General features: G+C 45.4%; 1 protein-coding gene across 3 annotated transcripts in view; it reads left to right on the top strand.

Moving 5' to 3' along the window:
• Positions 1-22,195, top strand: part of SPATA13 (spermatogenesis associated 13) — a 148,428-nt gene that overhangs the window by 56,399 nt on the left and 69,834 nt on the right. For 2 of the 3 annotated variants that reach the window (XM_058437768.1, XM_058437769.1), the window contains exons 1-2: positions 6,008-6,120; positions 8,694-10,448. In XM_058437768.1, the coding sequence (XP_058293751.1) occupies positions 8,805-10,448 (1,644 nt within the window). In that variant the 5' untranslated portion in view covers positions 6,008-6,120; positions 8,694-8,804. Of the gene's footprint in view, positions 1-6,007; positions 6,121-8,693; positions 10,449-22,195 lie in introns of those variants that run through there. The other variant, XM_032150649.2, reaches the window with a different exon arrangement.

The following is a 22,195-nucleotide window of genomic DNA, read 5'->3' as shown; positions in this document are numbered from 1 at the left end:
TGAGCCGGCAGGATGACTGCAGGGAGTAGGCAGTGCTTCCATCTGTGAATCACAAAGTAGATCAACCCCAAAGCAGCCACCTGCACATGTGGTACATCTTCTGCACCTCCACGGGCACTTTTGCCTAAGGCCAGATGCATGTACAGTAAACTTAAATCCATTGACTTTTCAACAGATTGCTTCACGTCTTTGGATCTAGAAATTTTGACCCAGAATACCATTTCCTATTAGCAATGACCTATAACTACCAACTTTACACGTTACCAAGAAAGGTGTCATGCCATGAGAATAATTAATATTTTGATGAGAATATTCTCTTTACAATGCATTTGCTTCTCTAAAAGTAAAAGAAACTGCCCTAAAAGAAATTTTAGGATCCCATGGAGAAAGCTGAGTTCAGGGATGTTGTGTGACTAGCCCAGGTCACATAACAAAGCAGTTCAAAGCAAAGAATCCTCACCCCAAATTCTTGGCCTCAGCTGCTGCCCTCCTCCCCTTCACCTGTCCCTCCGTCTTGCTGAGAGGGATGCTCCCTGGTGTTGTCCGGTCATCACTGGGTTCTCGGCATCTGTGCTCTCAGCAGCACATCTGTTCCCCTCCTTAGTTGCATGGGGACCCCACCTCCCATTTGCTTCTGCCTTGTAAAGGGTAACCCTTGTCTCATCTTGCATCTCCACTTTCCTTTTTGAGATTCAACATATTTAAGTATTGGCGATTCTTTAGTTTTCCTAGCAACTAAACTCAGCTGGTTTTGAACTTCTCGCAAAAGTCAGAAGATAGTACTTGCTTTCATTTCAGTCCCCACTGAGCATCTGACATATTTAAAACATTATTAAGCTCTGTGTCAAAGGAGCCATGTCCCTGGGATATTACACCAGAGTATTCCTGAATTCTGCGTGTTGGTTATGTTCAAGCACAGCGTCCCCTGAGGACGCGCTGGCAATGAGGACCTCCACCTCTAACAAAGTCTCACAGATGGCCTCTGAGAGATGGGGTGTGTGCTCCAGGGACCCCTGTTCAGGAGGAGTAGCTGGTCACCTCTGGCTTGGTTCATTGGTGGCATCATCTCACATGACTGTCGTGCATGTCGTAAATGAGGAGATGTGTGCCAAGAGGCAGGGAGGGCTTGCAAGGAAACAATATGCAAATGTCAGTTCAATTAGAAGACAGTTTAAATTAGAAGCAGAAGGCATTTCAGCAACTGCTTTAATGTGTAAAACTAATTTGAGAAGATGAGATACTTGATTGCACAGCACAAGGAAAGGCCTCTTTTGGGCCTCTGTCCTCAGCGGTGGCAGAATGGTCTGTGAGGACGTCCCCTACATGAAGACCTGATAGGCTCCTGGGTGGAAGCTGAGTTGAAAATTAATCTCATTTCCTCAGAATGCAAAGCTATAAGTTGGGGCTCTGCCTGGAAACACGTTTTATGCAAAAAAAAAAAATTGAACACTAAAATAAATGCAGCAAAAATAAAATACAACACACATATATGCTCTTACACACAGTTATTAAGTATGTCTAATTAAGCTGTGGATATAAAAGCTACATCATTCCCTTTAGGGGTATTCTGTGCTGACTGCACTGTTGGGTGTCTTAGCCTGTGAACCCGGTGAACACAGCTCCAGATTTAGGCCAGTCTGCCTCTGCCAGGCAGAGACATTGTTTTTGCTCCAGTGACCGTCACAGTGCCTTCAGGATTAGGGCCATCCATCTGGAAAATTTTCATTGCCCTGAATGGTAAATGTGGGGGAGGTGCAGTCTTGTGGTGACATCAGTTTTGGCATGGGTTGCAGGCATGAGGTAGTCCTAACCGGGAACTTGATTGTTACTGCTGCAATCTTGTTTACCACCAGAAAGGTGGTGGACAGGCCATGGCTGTAGGAAGTCAAGATGCAGGGCAGTCTTCAGGGCTGAGGGCTGTGACTGGCAACAGCTCCCCTGGAGCCTTCCAAGGTTGCTGTGAGATTGGAGGAAGAGGAGCTCAGAGGCTGTCACTGTGCAGAAGTTGGGGACACAGGCAGGGAGGGGCATTGTGGAGGATGCCAGCATCTTTCACACAGGCTCAGACCTACCTGCCCTTTCATCACTCACTACACCAGCCTGACCTGCAACTTCAGACACAGAAGGAAGATCTTCCTTTGCGCTCTAAGACCTGCCTTTGCAAGTCCTCGCTTTCTGCACCCCATCACCCCAGAGGACTGACAAAGCAAATATGCATCCCTATTGGGGAAACACCATTCTCACCCACAGGAATGTGGTTTAGCCCAGTAACCCCCATAAGGCAAGCCAAGACAATCACACACTTGTATGAAATTGACACCTTTCCAAAAGATACGCTTATTCCAGTTGCATTTCTCCATATACTTTCAATTCACAAACATTGAGCTTCAGTGATTGAATACTTAAGTGACGCCAGAGCTACAGATGCTCTTTTGAAGCATCTTACCTACTCCTTACACAGAGAGACCCTGAAGGTACCAGATCCAAGGGTAAGGGGGCTTCTTTCTTTTACTAAGGTGTGCATATTGGGGCTGGGAAGAGGAAGGACAGTGTCTGGCATTAGGCCTGGGAAATAACTTCATCTCTGAAATTAGGACCTTGGATGCTTTCTCTTTATGAATGTTGTAAATTATGGCTGGGCATGGTGGCTCATGCCTGTAATCCCAATACTTTGGGAGGCCAAGGTGGGAGGACAATTTGAGGTCAGGAGTTTGAGACCAACCTGGCCAACATGGTGAAACCCCGTTTCTACTAAGAATACAAAAATTAGTGGGGCGTAGTGGCACGTGCCTGCAATCTCAGCTACTTGGGAGGCTGAGGTGGGAGGATCACTTAAGCATGGGAGGCCAGGTTGCAGTGTGCTGAAATTGTGCCACTGTACTCCAGCCTGGATGACAGAGCAAGACTCTGTCTCAAAACAAAACAAACACACACAAACAAAAAAAAAAAGGAAAAAAAAGGAAATTATAAATTTCAGCGGTTTTAGCTGGCCATGGTATATGTACCTGTTATCCCAGCTACTTGGAGGATGAGGTGAGAGGATCACTTGAGTCTAAGAATTTGAGGCCACCCTGGGCAACATAGCAAGATTGAGTCTCTTAAAACTTTTTTCCAGTAGTTTCAGAAAAACTATTCTGAAACTAATTGGTGGCACATTCATGGTTTTCAGCACTCTGTCTCTTTTTATTACAATTCTTCTTCCTAATAGCATCAGTGGCCACAGTTGCTGCTAGACATCCTGTAAAGCACAGGTCAGCTCCCACAACAAAGAACCATCTGGCCCAGATATTGGGATATTGGACCTGAGATGTGCAAAGCCAGCAGCCCCTTCAGCCAGTCATTCAACAGACACATGCTGAGAACACAGTGAAATAAGACAAGGCTTCTGCCTATAGAGAACTTTTCATGCTCCTGGGAGAGGTTAGAGAAGCCAGACAAGGAAAGCAGAATGACAGGGCAGTGTGGGAAATGCTAGAGAAATGTCTCTAGGTATTTCAGACAAAGAATCTAATACAGGGGTTATTTTTATACAGCTGAGAAACAGAAGACAGTGCAATAGCAGGAAGTTGCTACCAGCCCCTGGGCTGGAGTGGTAAACAAGAGGGCGTGTTGCTGGAGCTGGGAGTTGGTGCTGCCCACAGGACCTCGGACCTGGGAGGGAGGAGCTTCCCAGCAGGGCTGGAGCCACAGAGACACCACAGCTGCTGCACATGCCCACAAAATACTGTGGCAACTCCCTTTCCCCAACCCTCAAGTCACCTCCCACCACCACTGCCCACTGCCAAACCTGGACAGAAGCCATTTGTCAGGAATCTTGGAATTGTGGTTCCCAAAACAGAGAGAGAACAATGGCTGGAGAAAGAGCCTGAGAGCAGACAAGGAAACTCGCAAAGTCATGGTGGTGTGAGGATCATGACAAATAGCTCAGCCCTGCTGGAGGCAAAGGCGTCCCGTATTAGGCACAGGACATTCAACATCTCCTCAAAGTCCACAGGCAGCCAGTGACCCTGGTTCAGTGACACACCCATCTGCAGTGTGGAAAGGACTCTGGCAGCAGAGTGAAGGATGGGTGGGCAGTGAGCCAGACCCTGGTCATCCAGGTGGAAGGTAATGCAGGCTGGGAATGAGGCACCAGCCACCATGCTGACAGAGGGCCGGTGGGCATGCAGTGGAGTCGCTTAGACCTGGTGCAATCTGCAGGAAGGAAGAGGGTCTGGAATGACCCCCGGGTTCTGGCCAGGAGGTAGCAGTGCTGGGGTGGACCCTCTTGATTTCCACCCTGCTGTGCTGTCACTACAGCAATGGTAGTAAGCTACTCAGCCTCACTGGGCCCTAGCATCCTCACTAGCATGAATAGGGGTCAGATGTTCCCTAGGGCAACATTCTGTGCAGCTGTGATTTAAGGGTCTGCACTCACTCCTTCAGCATTTTGGATTTCAATATGTTTCCTTTCAGTGTCACTTTGTTACCATGTAAATCAAGCTTCTCTAACTGGTGGGCCGCAGGCTGCATGTGGCCCAGGGAAGCTTTGAATGTGGCCCAACACAAATTCGTAAACTTTGGTAAAACATTATGAGGGTTTTGTTTTTTTTTTGCGATTTTTTTTTTTTTTTTTTTTTTTTAGCTCATCAGCAGTTGTGTTAGTGTGTTTTATGTATGGCCCAAGACAATTCTTCTTTCAATGTGACCCAGGAAAGCCAGAAGGTTAGATACTCCTGATGTACATGATGAGTATATTACAAAAACCTTCCTGCTTGTTTGTACATTTAATCTGTTCTATATTCCTGAATTTCAAATTCAAGTTTTTATTTAAAAATTACTGGTCAGAAGCTTTTTTGTTTGTTTCATTTGTTTGTTTGTTTGTTTTTGGTGCCAATTCTCATTATCACACACACAAAAAAGTTTCATTCTAAAGTTCATACACCCTAGAATCTAGCTTGTAGACAGTGGATTTCACAATATTCCTATCTGAAATTCTTTCTTAGTTCTGTTCTGTTCATATCTCTGGCAGAGTTCCCACAATTTATAAGACTTGCTACAAAATCACTAATTGAATTGCAACCCTTGGTTAGTTAATAGAGGTCAAAGTATTAGTTCTAAATAATGCAACTTGGTATGTTACTCAGAAATTCCAGGAAAAGGCTTTTTTTCCATGATTTTCAGTTTCATTCTTAGCAGCACACAACAATCACGTTGTTCAGCTCATGAACAAAATACTAAGTCACTGATCTTTTAAAAAGCATATTGTCCCAATTAGAAACCCCAGTTTTTTGCATGTGTTTTATGAAATCTGAATCCTAGAAATTAAGTTCTGAGTGTTAGAACATTTCAACTTCTTCACTCTATAAAAACATAGTGGCTTGTAACGACTTCTTACCTTGGTATGAATTAGACAAGGCAGGATAACTGATGATTTCACATCGAAGTTTAAATAATCTAAGTGTGCAAAGCACACCATTCTTACCCTCAGAGAGTGCACAGTCTTGTTTGAAGGCAGCCATATAAAGCTATCATCATAATCCATTTTGGTAAAAACAATTTGATGAGATGCCTGAAGGCTTGTGGAAGCACAGAGTAAGGGATTTCATTCATTCCAGGGGGCTCAGGAAGGAATTCCTTGGGAAGGAGACACCTGCAGTTCGTCTCAAAGAATGATGAGGTATTAGATTAAGGGTGTGTAGGCTTTTCTAGACTCACTTTCACCTTAATTTTACTAATTTATCACACTGAGCTTTCCTTCCAATGATACTGTTCTGCTTACTGTAGAGTGATCAGTTACCCCCATTTGCAAGGAACTTTGCTGGCTTCAACCCTGAAAGTCCCATATCCTGAGATACCCCTCATTCCTGAGTCAGTCAGACACCTGGTCCCCCAAATTTACTGCCTCCCAGTTGTACTGTGTGTCGTTGACTGTTGCTTTGCTCTTGCCAGTTTCTTATCTAGAATGGGCGATTACCTTATCACTGCCTTAAATTCCTCATGGGACCCGCACAGACGCTTGGACCCAGTAGACGCTCATGAAGTGGGTATATGCATAAATGTTGGTACCTCTTATTCTGTAGACAGCACTGAAGTACAGATCACTGAAATGACTGACTCAAGCCATATGACAGCACCAAGGTTAGGCCAAGTCCCGTGTCTTGGGCCCTTGTTCCTCTTTGGTTATAAAAGGTCTTATAGTGCCCTCTGGTGGTTTCAGGAAGCTGTGTAATACCCTGAATTACAAGGCAGAAATCATGCCTTCTCTTCTGTTTTCAGTGCGAGTCATAAGAAGACCATTACTACTACTTAATGTCAGTGCCTATGAACTGGACTTGACCTTTTGATTAAACAATCTCATTCATTTCATGATTCTGAGATGCTGAAACAATGAAATTCCCTATCCCTTCACCTGAAGGTGGATAGGTGATACCAAATGTTGAACTTACTTCGCAACTGGTTACAGGCTTCATATCCAGTCTCATTGCAAAGATGATTCAAGCCTCTGCTTATGTGGCTCATTCAAATGTAACCCACAGCTCCTCTGGCCCCCTAATTCCTCCATTAGAACATTAAACTGCAGAGGGCATGTGGTAGCCCATCAGTCTTCTGATGAATGGAACTGGCTGATGGTCTAAGTCATCGTAGCCTCCCTTGTCCCGGGTGGAATCAACCCTTTGACCCTTTAACTATGGCTGTCGGTGGGAATCCCTTCTCATTGGAAATGATGTAGGGGCAAATAAAAACGGAACCCATCAAGAACATGGGGCGTAGGAGCAGAAGAGAGATGTTTCTGTTTGCATGGGGTCAGATTCTGCACTTGATAGGGGTAAGCTAAATTGGGATCTGATCTCAAAATCTTAAAAAAATGTCCTCCTCTTGTTCCTCTCTTGCCTTTGGCCTCTGTGGCCTTGGAGGTAATGGCCTTGATTGATGTCTAAAGATTTTTGGGATTTATTTACAGTCAGGGTCGTGAGGCCCAGGAATTGGAGTCAGATGCCTGGGGTACGGATGCCCATTGTGTCTCTCTGTTCATTAGTTTACTGCAGTGGAGAAGAGTGTGGGCTTTGTGGGGACAGCTGCAGGACTCCCAGGCAACCTGCTTGAGTATCCATCTGGTTGTCTGCAAAATGCAAGTCCTTCTGCGACCTCTTAGGTTTCTATGTGTACTCAGTGACATTATGTTTTCCAAGACCTTACTGCGGAGGCCTGACATATAGTAAGTACTTAAAAGTTGGTAGTCTTTTATGGTTATTATCGTAATCTGTCATTCATTCATCCAGTAACTATTTATTGAGAACGGGGGGGCTGAGACATGTAAGCTATCACTTGAAGGCTGAGCAGGTCTTGGTCTGATGGGAAAGGTTAAGGGGGAGCAGGATTTTCATTTTTCAGGGGAGGGCCATGGACCCAGGTGTGGGGTGAAGGGTTTGGACACAGATGTGCATGATGGGGAAAGCACGGACAAGGTCTGAGGGGAAGGCATGGACACAGGTGTGGGGCAAAGGGCATGGACACGGATGTGTGGGAACTTATGGACACAGGTGTGTGCAGTAAAGATATGGATACAGGCATGGGGGGAAGGTGTAGAAATGGATGTGTGGGGTGGGCGTGGGTGCAGGAGTGTGTGGTTGTCAGGGCACATGAGAAGAGGAAAAAGACGCCGAATTTGTTTAATTTGAATTCTTACCTCTGAATGTTTTTTTTGTTTGTTTTTTTTTTTTTTTTTGAGACGGAGTCTCACTCTGTCGCCCAGTTTGGAGTGCAGTGGTGCAATCTTGGCTCTGCAACTTCTGTCTCCCGGGTTCAAGTGATTCTCCTGCTTCAGCCTCCCGAGTAGCTAGGATTACGGGGCACATCACCATGCCTGGCTAATTTTTGTATTTTTAGTAGAGATGAGGTTTCACCATGTTGGCCAGGCTGGTCTTGAATGTCTGACGTCAGGTGATCCACGTGCCTCGGACTCCCAAAGTGTTAGGATTACAGGCACGAGCCACTGCACCCAACCCTGAATTTCCAATATACTTCAGCAGCATCTTCACTTCTCTCTACTGTATGGCCAGTTGGAAAAAGACCCCCACCAATGTGTTTCCTTCTCAGAGGCTGCCCTGGCATGTCCTTGCCGAGTCCTTCCTGCCTGTGTCTGGGTGGCGCTGTGAGGCTCTCAGTTAGTGTTTGGGTGTCTCAGCCCTCCTGGACAGGAGGCAGCTGCCAGCATGTGGGGCTCCATCTCTGCTCCTCATGCTTATTCCTGCGTGTGCCAGCACTTGGTTTGAGTATTCGATGTGTTGGATTCAACACAGGCTGCCGTTTTAATGTCATGCTTTTGAAATCGTTGTGAGGTTTTCTTTTGGTATTTCCTAATTATTATTTTTTTCCATTTCAAATAAGAAGAAAAGATAGTGTTGAATGATACCTAGATATTTTCATTCCAGCAGTTTTTTCCTAGTCGCACCTACACAGGTTCCAGTGAGTTCAGGAGTTTACCTTCATGTCCATGGCACAGCCCATAATTACCCTTCTCTGTCCAGGGATGTATATTTGCATCTTTCTTTCAACTTATGAAGTGAATGGAGGGGAAATGTACAATTTTAATTGAGTTTGAAGTAGCTTTCATCTGACCAGCCCTGTGCTGGAGCGTGCCTCTTCTTCTGTGAGCAGAGGGGCTACTGCGTGGGAAATGGCTAAACCGCCTGCTTTGTTTTTCACCGCAGGCCGTGGCCACCCAGGAGCCTGATGTGCAAGGCAGGTGTGAGTGCCAGGACGGCATTCCTGGAGATGAAGGCCTGGAGCTGCGGTCTGCGGACTCGGCAGTGCCCGTGGCCATGACCCAGGCTGCCGTGCGGCCCTGGGCACCCTGCCTGGAGAACATGACCACTGCCCCAAACGGCCTCGGGCCAGGCCCCGCAGCCCCCTGTCCAGGCTCGGACTTCAAAGACCCCAAGATGGTGACCTCCCTTGCGTGTGGAAATGGAGTCTGTGGCTGCAGCCCTGGTGGCAACACGGACACCCAGGAAGCCAAACTCAGCCCAGCCAAGCTTGTGCGCCTCTTTTCCACCGGTCGGAAGAGGACGGGTGCCCACCCCGAGCGGCCCCGCTCCGTGGTCCTGGTGGGCAACTCCTCCGCATGGAACACCCTCGCCTCCTTCCGGAAAATGGGATCCTTTAAGAAACTGAAGTCCTCAGTCCTGAAAGGAATTCAGAGCCGAGAGGGGTCAAATGCCTGTTCAAAGGGAGAGGCTTTGGAGCATGGCCTGGGAAAGTCCATCCCAAATGGCGCTGTCCCAGGAGCCCAGGCAGGCAGGGCCTCCCCCTCAGCACCGGGACCAGCATGTGGTGCCCTCAGGCCAGCAGAGTGGGGCGCATTGGACGGCTCTGACCTCGAGGACACGGACGATGCCTTCCAGCGGAGCACACACCGCTCCCGCAGCCTCCGCAGAGCCTACGGCCTGGGCCGCATCTGCCTGCTGGATGCGCCCCAGAACCATGCGACACCCACGATCGCCACTGGCCAGGTGGCCGCCATGTGTGAGATTCTCGTGAGGGACCCTGAAAATAACAGCATGGGCTACAGGAGGAGCAAGAGCACAGACAATCTTGCCTTTCTGAAGAAGAGCTCCTTTAAGCGGAAGTCCACCTCCAACCTTGCAGACCTCAGGACAGCCCATGACGCACAGGTGCCACAGAGGACCCTGAGCAGTTCCTCCACTGACTCCCAAAAGCTCGGGTCAGGAAGGACCAAACGCTGGAGGAGCCCGATAAGGGCCAAGGACTTTGACAGAGTCTTCAAACTTGTGAGCAATGTAACTGAGGCTGCCTGGAGGAGGGAGAGTCCCAGGAGTGGGGCCCCATCCCCTGGTGAGGCCAGCCTGAGACTCCAGGCACACAGCCAGCTGCATGACGACTACTCCCGCCGCGTCTCCAGGAGCACTGAGCAGGACAGCAGGTGGGGCGGGACGGTCATGCATGGGACCACTGCAGCCTGCACCGTGGTCCCTGGTTTCGGCTCAGCCACCTCTAAGGGGCCCCACCTAGACGCTGACACTGCCATATTTCCTCTTGAAGCCAAAAGTTCCTGGGCGGTGGAAAGCGACAGTTCTTGCACTGGCAGCTCCTCGCCAAGCCCGATTGTCCAGGATGTGTTGAGCAAAGACTCCTGTGACCCAAACGCTGGCAGCCAGTTGACATTTGACCCTGAGCAGCCTCCCACCCCTCTAAGGCCCACCACACCCAAGCCCCAGAGCCCTCAGAGCCCCGGGGCAGCAAGTGCCAACTGTCACAGCAATCACAGTGCCCTGTCCGCGAATTCAGAGGAAAGTGAAGGAAGGGCAGAAGAGCCTGCTCAGAGAGAGCCAGGGCCTGTGTCCTTGCAGGATCCCCTGGAAGCCACACATGGTGATGAGGGCAGCAAGGACCTGCTGGTGAACGTTGCTGTGGCAGCCGGCCCAGAAGAAAAGGAGAAGGAGGAGGTAAGGGCAGTGGCGAGGTCCCTCATGGGGGCGACCCTGCTGCGGGAAGAGAGCTTGCTCAGGTGTTGCCCTTGGTCCCTACCTGTCAAGGTCAGTGGCCCTCTGGTGACCTTGTTGCCCTTACAATATTAGTGGGAATGGGAGTTGTCAAGTTGCTGTTTACCAAGTTCAGAAGTAATCTCTATCTCCTTTGAAATAAATTGACAATGTACGAGATTCATTGAGATGACATTTGCCACACCTTTCATTCAAAAGATGTTTATTGAACATGTACCAGGTACTAGATTCTGGGGGAAAAAAATAAGTGGTAAACAAACTGTCTTCTGCTCCATGCAGCTCTGACTCATATCTTTCTTCTTTGTATTTTAAGCTGTTTCTGTAACCTTTCCCACAAAGTACATATAAGTGAGATTCTTTCTGTTAAGAGACTATTACCTGTCCTAATGTCACAGCACCTGTGGGTGTCACTTGACCAGCTGGAAACCTCTGTGGGCTGGCAGTGCCTCTGCTTGAGTTTTGCTCGTGCCCACTAGCCTCGTTCCACCCATTCTGCCCAGCAGGCTGCATTCGGCTTGCACTGCCAGCCCAGATCCCATGCCTGCCAAAGGCAAACCAGGGATGGAGCAGCGAGGGGTGTGTGAGTGAGCATGGAGTCCAGCCTCTGCACACAGCCAGGCATGTCAGCTGTTGCAGCAGGGCAGGCAGCTCCAGGTGCCGGCACAGGTGCTCGCTCCATGCAAGGCTGTGGCTGGACCAGATGTACTGTAGCTGGCTTCCGCTGCAGGCACCAGCGTGTGGACGAGGGGAACGTGGTGACGAATGAAAGCTCAGAGATACCAGGAATTGCAGAGCCCCAAAGAGGGTGTTATAGCATGTCACAGCCTGGTTCTCATCTGGGCTCCCAGAAGGGCCACAGCTCTTTTCTTCTCATCACCTGCATTACAGCAAGCAGGGGGCCGTGTTTCTGGGGAGCATGTTTCACCCCATTTGTGTTACATCTCCTTCAATCCCACTGCCCCACTCCAGCATGCAGCCCTTGGGCTGGTCTAGCCCCACCACTGCTTCCTGTGGCATGTGGCAGCTGCCTGGTGCTGGTGGAAAGTGGGAGGGTTATAGTGTTACAGCTTTAGTTGAGGGAATCCCAAGGTTTGGGCCCCCAGAAGGGTTGCCAGTCTCCACGCCTGCAGTCCAGGAGCATGTCACTGCCTGTAGCTCGGTGAGCTGGCCAGGAATGTGTTGCAGCCCCTTTAACTCCCACCTGCAGCTGGGTGAGCCATCCAGGAAAGTGTTACAGCTCCTTTCACTCCCGCCATTGGGCAGGTCCCACATCCAGGAAAAATGAAGTTACGTGGACAAATGGGGAGGGTGAGCAAGGCTGAGACGAGCTTTGCTGGGTGACTGAACAGCTCTCAGCAGATAGGAGACCTGGAATGTGTTGCTTCTCTCTGCAGGCAGGTAGTCCCAATGAGTGGCTGAGTCTGGGGTTTTTATAGGTCAGAATGGAGGAAGTGCATGCTGATTGGTCCATGGGCAGGCCTGGAAAAAGCACCATTTGATTGGTTGAAAGGCATCAAGGAAGTTCTCACTCCAGGTCGCTGACTTCACACGAAACTGGCATCTGTGCCCTGAGGCTTCAGGCTGTCCCGGCTTGAAGGTGGGGTTTCACTGCAGACCCACCCCTTCCCACCTAGGTGCTTGTCCACCTCCCACCACCATCACTAAGTCTGTTTAATTTCCTAGGAATGAATTAGGAACATGCAGTTTGGTAGCTGTCGGCCTTTGAATGATGCTTGTTTAAAGAGATTTTTATGATGGGTTATTGTACTTATTTTAGAGTAGATCATAAGCACCTCATTAATTGACTAAGCTAATAGCTGTCAAGGTTACAACAGCAGTTTTTTTCATATTCTATCAAACATCTTTATAATTTTCACCTTAGTAGTATTACCTTACGTAGCTGGAAGATGGGGAAATGCATTCATATGTATATATTGCAGATTCTTCTTCACATACATTTCTAGATTGATTTGCAGGTATAGATGGTGCTTGCCATAGAGAATAATCCCCTAGCAAATGCTCCTTCCCACCCATCCCTGGGGAGGACCTCAGTTTTGTCTTAGCACCTACAGATGAATGATTGCACAGCAAGTTTGCAAACTCAGAAGCCGGGACAGCCTCTGCACTGTCCATCTTGACCTTTGCTATACAGAGAGACCTGGTTAGTAGGACCTTTGCTATACAGAGAGACCTGATTAGTAGAACCTTTGTAGAAAGACCTAGAAAGTAGGACTATTGCAGAGTACTTTCAGATCGAGATTAGTCTCAAGGTCCTCTGGGCAGCCAGAGAAGTGAGACTGCACATTGTCTGTTACCTGAGGTTCCTGTGGAGAGCTCACCAGTTTGAGAGGTCTTGATTATTGAGAACCGTCTGCTCATTTGCATATTTGAGCCTGTGGAGCAGTTGTAAGGACACAGGAGTAGTTACCAGACTTAGGAAGGAGTTCCAGTTCTGCCGGCTCCTGTTTGTGCAACTGACCAAACTTCACTCATTCCTGGGTGAGATGAAGGGTAACATTCCTTCCACTAAACACCCTACCTGCCCCACTTGTAGTTTGGAACCTCCCCTCCCTAAAAAAGGATTTGTATATATCTGGAGGGTTTTTTATGTTAAAGATTGGATTTTATTTTCTGCTTAGCAAAATTTTTTTTAAAAAATCATTGCAATATTTTATTCCTGAGAACCTGTTAAGTGAATATATATGAACTAGTGTGTAGTTACTTGCCAGGGTGATTTTGACCATTTTATGGTTTTATATGTATATTTGCTATTGTTAGTTATATCAAATTTAATTTCTACCCACAAAAGATCACCAAAGATAGAAAGCAGAACAACAATTATATTGAAATTCAATTTATTAAAGGTGCGTGCACATGTTGATAATTCTACGAATTTGCCTCCAGATATTCATCACATTTTTCAGTTGCAGTCATTTCTTCAAAATTCTTTTTTTTTTTTTTTTTTTTTTTTTTGAGACAGTCTCATTCAGTTAGCCAGGCTGGAGTGCAGTGGTGCGATCTTGGCTCACTGCAACCTTTGCCTCCCAAGTTTAAGCAGTTCTCATGTCTCAGCCTCCCAAGTAGCTGAGATTACAAGCATGTACTAACATGGCAGGTTAATTTTTGTATTTTTAGTAGAGACAGGGTTTTGCCGTATTGGTCCGGTGGTCTCAAACTCCTGGCCTCAAGTGATTCGCCTACCTCAGCCTTCCAAAGTGCTAGGATTATAGGCATGAGCCACCATGCCCGGCCTCAAAATTCTTACATAGCACATCAGGCTTCCTCTTGTACTTTTGTTTTCTTGAGATGGAATTTCACTCACTCTGTCACCAGGCTGGAGTGCAGTGGTGCATCCCAGTTCACTGCAACCTCCATCTCCCGGGTTCAAGCGATTCTTCTGCCTCAGCCTCTCGAGTAGCTGGGACTACAGGCGCCCACTACCATGCCTGGCTAATTTTTTCTATTTTTTTAGTAGAGACGGGATTTCACCATGTTAGCCAGGATGGTCTCAGTCTCCTGACCTCGTGATCTGCCTGCCTCGGCTTCCCAAAGTGTTGGGATTACAGGCGTAAGCCACCGTGCCCAGCCTGTACTCTTAACATATATGTCAAAAAGAGAAAAATACAGTTATGGCTTTACCCGTAACTTATACATTGCATCTTATACATTGGGAATGTTCATTGTTACTTGTAGAGAAGTGCTTGTGAAGTAGAACCTGAAACCTTTTTTATTTTGGCTTTGAAAAACAAAATACAAACTAAGGGAAACGAATAGGAAAAGGGTGAAAAGCAAGGATTCCAACCTTCGTAAGTTAAAAGCAGTTTTTGTCTATTTCATAGCATTACAAATTTAAATTTCAGTCTTTACTATATTTCAATATACAATATATTTTTTTATTCAGCTCATTAACAGTATGGTTCTACTTACAGGATTAAAGCAAATTTAAACTTATTGAATATGAAAAGGTTGTAATCAACATATATTATGGTGTTATTTAAAATAAATATTATAATGTACTTTCAATAGGGAGAATAATTTTTATTTAGAATCACTTATTTATATTATAATACCCTAAAAATAACAAAATAATCATTGAAAAATTTTAAGCAGTTTAACAAGATTGTGTATTGCTGTGAAAAAGAGCTGGGAAAATGTCCTGCCGCTTTTATTTACAAAGCGTGCTATGCTCCTGCCACCTAGTGGTAAACTTTCAGAGCAGTGGTTTGTTGAACAAGTCCTTAAGCTTGTGACCTGTTTTAAGTTACAGGTTGCATTTACTTGTTGACAGTGCTGCCTGTTGCCTTAGGAAGGTGTTGCATAGGAGTTTGGCGCATTCGTGCTGCTTCTTCTACCAGCTCACAAGGAGAAACCCCCTCCTTAGTGAGTGGAAACTCAGGCAGCGGATTCAGTGGTTCATGTAGTGCTAAATATGCCATGGAAAAAACTCTTAAATGATGACAACCAATTGGACCCCTCTCCAGGGAGCTTTGGTAAGCTACAGTCTCTTGGCACATGTTTCTAGTTGAGTTGGGACCCTGGTTCTATTATTAAAAGATCCCTGGCGACCGGGGCAAACTGTTGAACTTCTCCTGGTGTGGGTCTTCTCAAGGGTAGAATATGGAGTAACTTCATCTGCCCCGGGGATGGTAAGAGCCAATGAAATTATGGATGTCAAACACTTAGCCCACCCTTTGACGCTGACTGCCACTGTGTGGTTATCACTGTTTGGATGATTTTTCCATCCTAGATTGACATGGCTTTTTAAGACAGGGACATTAAGGTCGGTTCTTTCCAGAATTCTTTTTCAATATAACACTGTTACAGTCTTACAGGGGATGGAGAAATTCTTCAAACAGTTAGTTTGACATCATGCTACTTAAAAATAAGAGTTAAGTTCCTGCATAATCCAGCATTTATATTTTCATGAAACCATGTCCCCAACCAAATTTGTTGAACACCTGTCAGATATAAGAGACCTGTTGGTATGACTCTATAGGGAATGTGGCGATGCCAAGGAGGTTGTACCTGTGCCCAGATACACCTAAAACACAGGAGAACTTGATGGATTAAATTCCATAAAAGTGGTAAAAGCAAAATGCTATGGGTTTCAGAGGACTTGCAGTTCTCACCCATGTACCAAATCAAGGAAGGCTTCATAAGGGTGACTGAATCTGATTTGAAGAAGGAGGATTTCTACAGATGGTTATGGAGAGGACAGGGGCATTTCAGTGAGGTGTACAGTAGGTTGGGCATGTGTGCAGAGATATTCTGTGATTGGAGAGAACAGGAAGTAATGTAATTTGGTTTGATATAGAGGAATAATCCAAGTTAAGATGGAATCATTAAGCAGAAGTCAAACAGTGCATAAGGAATTGTCGTGTACCTCACCACTCAACACCTGCTATGTGAACAGAAGGGGTTGAAACAAAAAGAAGCTGTCTGTACTCTCATGGGTTCAGAGTCTAGCTGGTGACAGGAATGTGTGCAGGTCATTATGATGTAGTGGTAAGGGCTCCTCATGAGAATGCACTGAGTGCCGCAGGAGCCCCAAAGGCGGCAGAATGAAGAACTCTGGCTGGAAAGTGGCAGAATTGGGGAGGGACAGTGGACTGGGGTCTTTAGTGCCCTGGGCAGTGGTTGCAGAAGGGCACTGGACTTCCAGGCTGGCAGGAAGAGTGTGGAACAGGAGGCAGATGCCCACGCCTGAGCTCAGCTCTGCTGCTTACTAGTTCTCAAGCTTTTCTAAACCTCATTTTCCTCACCTGTAAACTGTGGGTGATAAGTGTCCCGACCTCATAGGATTGTTGTGAAGATTAGCCGAGGTGATGTGTGGACTTAACATGGGGCTTTGTATATAAGTTTCTAGCAAAGTAATGCATCTATTGTGCCAGGGAGCTGCAGATGGCTTGCAGAACTTCTCTACAGGGTGGCTGGGTGGAGAGGAGGGAGGTCAGGTTAAGCAGTTAGGTCTGGACATCATTATGAAGGGCCTCGCTTACAGCTGTGAATTTGAACTTTACTCTGTAAGTGGTGGAAAGTCAGTGACATTGTCAGAGCAGGGACACAGAGGGACATTCCATGGCTGAGGTTGATCAGACCAGCTCTGTAGAGAGGTCTAATTTGCATAACATCAACTCACTGGTTGTAGGTATGCAGTTAGATGATTTTTAGGAAATGTAGAGTGTGCAGCCACCACCACCGTCCAGCTAAAGAACACTTGGCTCCCCCCAGAAGGCTTCCCCACACCTTTTACCATCAGTCCCTGCTCCCGCCCAAGACCAGGCCACAGCTGATGGACTTTGTGTCTACACCTTTTATTAAGTGAACAATTCAGTGATTTTTATATGTTTATGGAGCTCCGCAGCCATCACAGACTAATTTTAGCATGTTTTCACCACCCCAGAAAGAAGCCTTGTGCCATTTGCAGTCACTTTCTGTTCCTAGCCCCAGCCTCAGAGCTATTTTTTGTGTCTATGATTTTACTTTTCTGGACATTTCATAGAAATAGAATCCTGTAATGTGTGGTCTTTTGTGACCGGCTTCTTTCACTGAGCAAAACCTTGTTTTCAAGGTTTGTCCATAGAGCATGATCAGTGCTTCCTTCCTTGTTAAGGCTGCGTAATATTCCAGTGCATGGCTATCTATACCGCACTTTGTTATTCGTTCATCTGTTGATGGAGACGGGTTGTTTCTGCCTTTTCGCTATTATGAGTAATGCTGCTATGAATACTTACATACAAGGGTGGAAATATGCTTCCTTTCTCTTGGGTGGATGCCTAGGGGTGGAATTGCTAGGTCCTGTGACAACTCTATGTTTATTCGAGGAGCTGCCAAGCTGCTTTCCAAAATGGCTATACCATTTTAGATTCTCACCAGCATTGTATAAGGGTTCCAGTTTCTCCTCATCCTCGCCAGGACTTGGTATTGTCAGTATTCTGGACTCTAGCTATTCCAGCGGGTGTAGAGTGGTATTTCATTTTGGCTTTAATTAGTATTTCCCTAATGACTAATGATGTTGAACGTCATTTCATGTGGTTATTAGCCATTCACGTGATGTGATTTAGTGAAGTGCCGATTCAGATCTTTGGCTCATCATTTCATTGCATTCTGTGTCATCCTCTTATTGAGCAGTTAAGGTTTCTTTGTATTTCCTGGCCACCTGTCCTTTATCAGACAATATGATTATTCCGGGTTCTCCAGAGGACGAGAACCAATAGGATACATATGAAAATCGACTGGTGTGATTAAGGCCAAGTACCAACATCTGCCATCTGCAGCCTGGAGAACCAGGAAGCCAGACATGTAGTTCAGCGTGAGCCTGGAAGCCCGAGGACAAGGTGATGAGGTGGAGTGCTGGTGTAAGTCATGGAGTCCGAAGGCCCAAGAACCAGGAGCTTCAGTGTTCCTGGGCAGGAGAAGGTGGATGTCTGCCAGGGGAGGAGGGGATTCCTGGCCTTTTGTCCTATTTGATGCCTCAAGGGATTATAGATGCCTACTCACATCCTTGAGGGCAAGTCTTCTTTACTTACTCTACTGATTACTGATTCCAACGCCAGTCTTTTCTGGAAACACCCACCCTCACAAACGCACCCAGAAATAATGCTTTATCAGCCATCTGGGGATTCTTTCACCCAATCAAGTTGACACATCAAATTAATAGGAATTGCAAATATTTTCTCACAGTCTGGCTTGTCTTTTAAATTTTTTAATATTTTTCTTTTTTGAGACAGGGTCTCACTCTCTTGCCCAGGCTGGAGTACAATGGTGCAATCACAGCTTACTGCAGCCTCAACCTCCCAAGGTCAAGCAATCCTCCCGCCTCAGCACCACCCCCATCCAGTAGCTGGGACTATAGACACATACCACCACACCTGGTTAATTTTTGTATTTTTTGTAGAGGTGGGGTTTCGCCATGCTGCCCAGGCTGGTCGTGAACTCCTGAGCTCAAGTGGTCTGCCTGCCTCGGCCTCCCGGAGTGTTGAGATTACAGGCATGAGCCACCACTCTCAGCCCAATTTTATAATATTTTTTAAAGAGTCAAAAGTTCCTAGTTTTGATGAAAATTCAGTTACCAAATTTTTGTAGTTTTCTGTAGATCCAAGAACTCTAAGATTACAAAGATTTTCTCCTGTGTTATTTTCTGGAAGTTTTATCATTTTAGCTCTTACATTTAGGTATATGCCCCATGTTTGGTTGTTTTTGTGTGTAATATGAAGGTTCGTTTTTTAATATATGAACTTCTGTTTATCCAGCCTCCATTTATTCAGCTGCCTATGGTTTTTGTACTACAGGAATGTAAGTTTCCTTATTCCTCCGGGTTCTCATTCATTTTTTTTCTGACAAAAACATTACAGAATTTGAATCACAAAAATTAGAGTCAGAAAGATAATTTTTAAATATGATATTATGTGTGCTTTCAAAAAATGTTTTTCTAATGAATTGAACATGTTGTTACAGGGACATTTGCCCTGCTATGACAGTTAGTGTTTTATGATATTTCCTAAATAGTATGCTTGTGGTAGACATGCAACAGATATCTTCTCTTACAGAGGGCTTTTTAGTGTGATGTGAAGAGAATTAATGTGCCTTCTATGAGTCATCTTTGTGCTAGTTTATGTTCAGTTTCTCCTAGAATGTTTTTAGCTTGTTTTTGTTTCTTTTCCTTTTGCTGGAGAAAAATGTGAAAGAGAAAAAGGATCTCTTCCAGAAATACTAAATCATAGAAGTTCAGATCATGAGTCTAAATGTGAAAGTAGCTTTTTACTTTAACAATTGAATTATTTTCTAAGTCAGTTTTTTAAAAAAAGTTTCCATTTGCTCTGAAAAGGTTTATGCTCGTTATTACCTAATTCTTTTTCAACGGAAAGTTTCAAAGTATTTCTGAAAGGGTGCTCAACATTTGAGTCAGGCATTTCAGTACAGACTAGTTAAACCTGCAAATTATGTACTTGTGAAGTTCTAGCCAGAGTGAAGACCCCCGGGATGCAAGCCAAAGCTACGGAATCCGGAGTCTCATCCAGCACTGCTGACAGGCTACAGAACTTTATACACTTAAACACACACACACACACACACACACACACACACACTGATAAGATTATTTCTACAAATGCAGAATCTAAATAAAATTATCGTATACCTGTAGTTTTGAACTTTCCAGTGGCTCATTTCTAGAATAGTTTCTCCAGTGAAATACCATTAAATATGATTTTCTCATTAAAAATAAGCGGGGAGGGAGATGGAATCATACCCCTATACCTGCACAAGAGACTAAATGCCAACTCTTACAGAAATTACCACAATAACCATTTGTAATCAACTTGTCATGAGGTACTGCATCTTATTACTGGTATGCATGTTAAGCTTCCTGAAGTTTAAGAAATGATAGGAACCAATATCATAATATATTCTTCGGTGTTTTCTTATTTTATCTTAATTAGCGCCTCGTTTTAATTTGTGGATAGGTGGGCATAATTAGACCTTAGTGAAGTACTAACTACAGAAAGGTACACTTCCATATTCTTCGGGGGGGGGGGAATTTTAGCTTGATGACTAAGAAACTGATTTCAGTATATGTTTTTCTCCTCTTCTGTATTTCTCTTCTTGAACCTCTCTATAACAATTAAGATCAAAGGCCACCCAGGGTGGAATTGCTTTCAACCTGGCTTGGTGACACCAGTTGATTTGGCTGTGTCTGCCATGATGGTGATGATTAGAAGGAATGCTGTAGGTTTTGTTGGTGGAGGCCAGAGTACACATTGCCACAAGTCACTATATAAACTGAACATTACCTGTTTCTTCTACTTCTGACAATCTGGGGACAAAACCACCATTTGCAATGCTCTGGGGCAGACTTCAGGGAGTCAACTGGTGCAGGAATAGAGAGAGGGGCCCTGTGGATTGGAGAGGATATAGCACTCACAACTGCTTGCTGCCCTGCACTGATCTAGTAACTTTCTAGGATACCAGGATCCACATGGCTCCCAGCCAGCCATTCCCAATTTGAGTGGTCAGGAAGCTGGATGGTGTAAGGTAGTTGGGCCTTGTTCTGCTGAGTTCTGTCCTAGCTTTATTGCTAACTAGCAGTATGTTCTTAAGAAAGACACTTGACCTACTTAAGCCTCAACTTCTTAAAAAATTGGGATAATAGTACTGCCAGAATTAAATTAAATAATGCACGTATGGTACTTACCACAGTGCCTTGGAACATGGTAAATCCGGTAAATAGTAGCTTTCATAACAGAAATAATTGTTATGATTAAAATTACTTCCTTTGGTCAGACATTTCAGTACAGACCAGTTAAACTTTGCAAATTATGTACTTCTAAGTTATAGCCAGAGCAAAGACCCCGCTCTGAGTTACAAACCAAAGCTACAGATTCCTGAACCTCACCCAAAGCTACTGAATTAGAGTCCCTGAGGTTTAGACCCAGAAATTTGGACTATCAGCAATCAACTCAGGAAAATGACTTTTGTCAACGCAAACTTTGAGATTCGCTGTCCAGGCTGAGGTTCCTCTGGGTATAAAGTGTCCTGTACTTCTCCAGATAAGAGTGATTGAAGCCAGGGAGGCATGCTGGGAAAAGAGAAAGATTGCTTGTAAAAACTTTTCGAGCAAGAAATGGTGCGATAAAGAATTGGTCTGGCTGACATGGTGGCTCATGCCTATAATCCCAGCACTTTGGGAGGTCAAGGTTGGAGGATCACTTGAACTCAGGAGCTCGAGACCAGCCTGGACAGCATAGTGAGACCTTGTCTCTTAAAAAAAAATAAAAAGCCAGGTGTGGTGCTGCAAGCCTGTGGCCCCAGCTACTTAGAAAGCCAAGGTGGGAGGATTGCTGGAGCCTAGGAGATCGAGGCCACAGTGAGTTATGATTGCACCACTTCACTTCAGCCTGGCTGACAGAGTGAAACCCTGTCTCAAATAAAGTAAAGAATTTGGCCTAAAATACGTTGAGAAGTGTAAGTCTAGCAATTGCTCCATCCACTACTGAGAACTAGAATTTTTACCAACTCGTTTGGGATTTTAAAAAAGTAGCTGTTTCTTGAAAATAAGAATATAAATAATAACAGCTCAAATTGATATGATGCCTTTTCAGTGAATAAAGTTCCATCATGCAACACTGTTGCATTCGATTTTCACTGCCACCTGTGACATAGGTGATTTTTGTATTTGCTTTAACGGATGAGTAAACTGAGGCTTGGAAAAGTTTGAGGACTATCACATAGCTAGTGAGGGGTGGGGCCGGGCCTGCAGCTGGGTTTCCAAATGGGGAAGGAGGCCTAGAATCAGCATCTGCTTTGGGATGTGGTGTGCAGACATTCTCACCATTTATTAGCCTCCTCATCTCTTGAGGAATCACTTAATCTTTCTTATCTGTAAAGTAGAATTAAATGCATCTACTTCAGAGAGCTTTTAAATTAAATGATATCTTCAACAACAACAAAAACACAGCCCCATTTAAAAAATGGGCAGAGGACTTGAATAGACATTTCTCTAAAGAAGATATGCAGGTGAGGCAGGTGGATCACCTGAGGTCAAGAGTTTGAGACCAGCCTGGACAACATGGTGAAACCTTGTCTCTACTAAAAATACAAAAAAAAATTAGCTGGGAATGGTGGCACGCACCTGTAGTCCCAGCTACTCGGGGAGGCTGAGGCAGGAGAATCGCTTGAACCCAGGCGGCGGA

The sequence above is a fragment of the Hylobates moloch genome, unplaced genomic scaffold (genome assembly GCF_009828535.3).
Source record: "Hylobates moloch isolate HMO894 unplaced genomic scaffold, HMol_V3 SCAFFOLD_4, whole genome shotgun sequence".
Taxonomy (NCBI): Eukaryota; Metazoa; Chordata; class Mammalia; order Primates; family Hylobatidae; genus Hylobates; species Hylobates moloch.
Note: the sequence above shows the minus strand (reverse complement) of the source record. Positions and strands in the feature narration are given on the sequence as shown.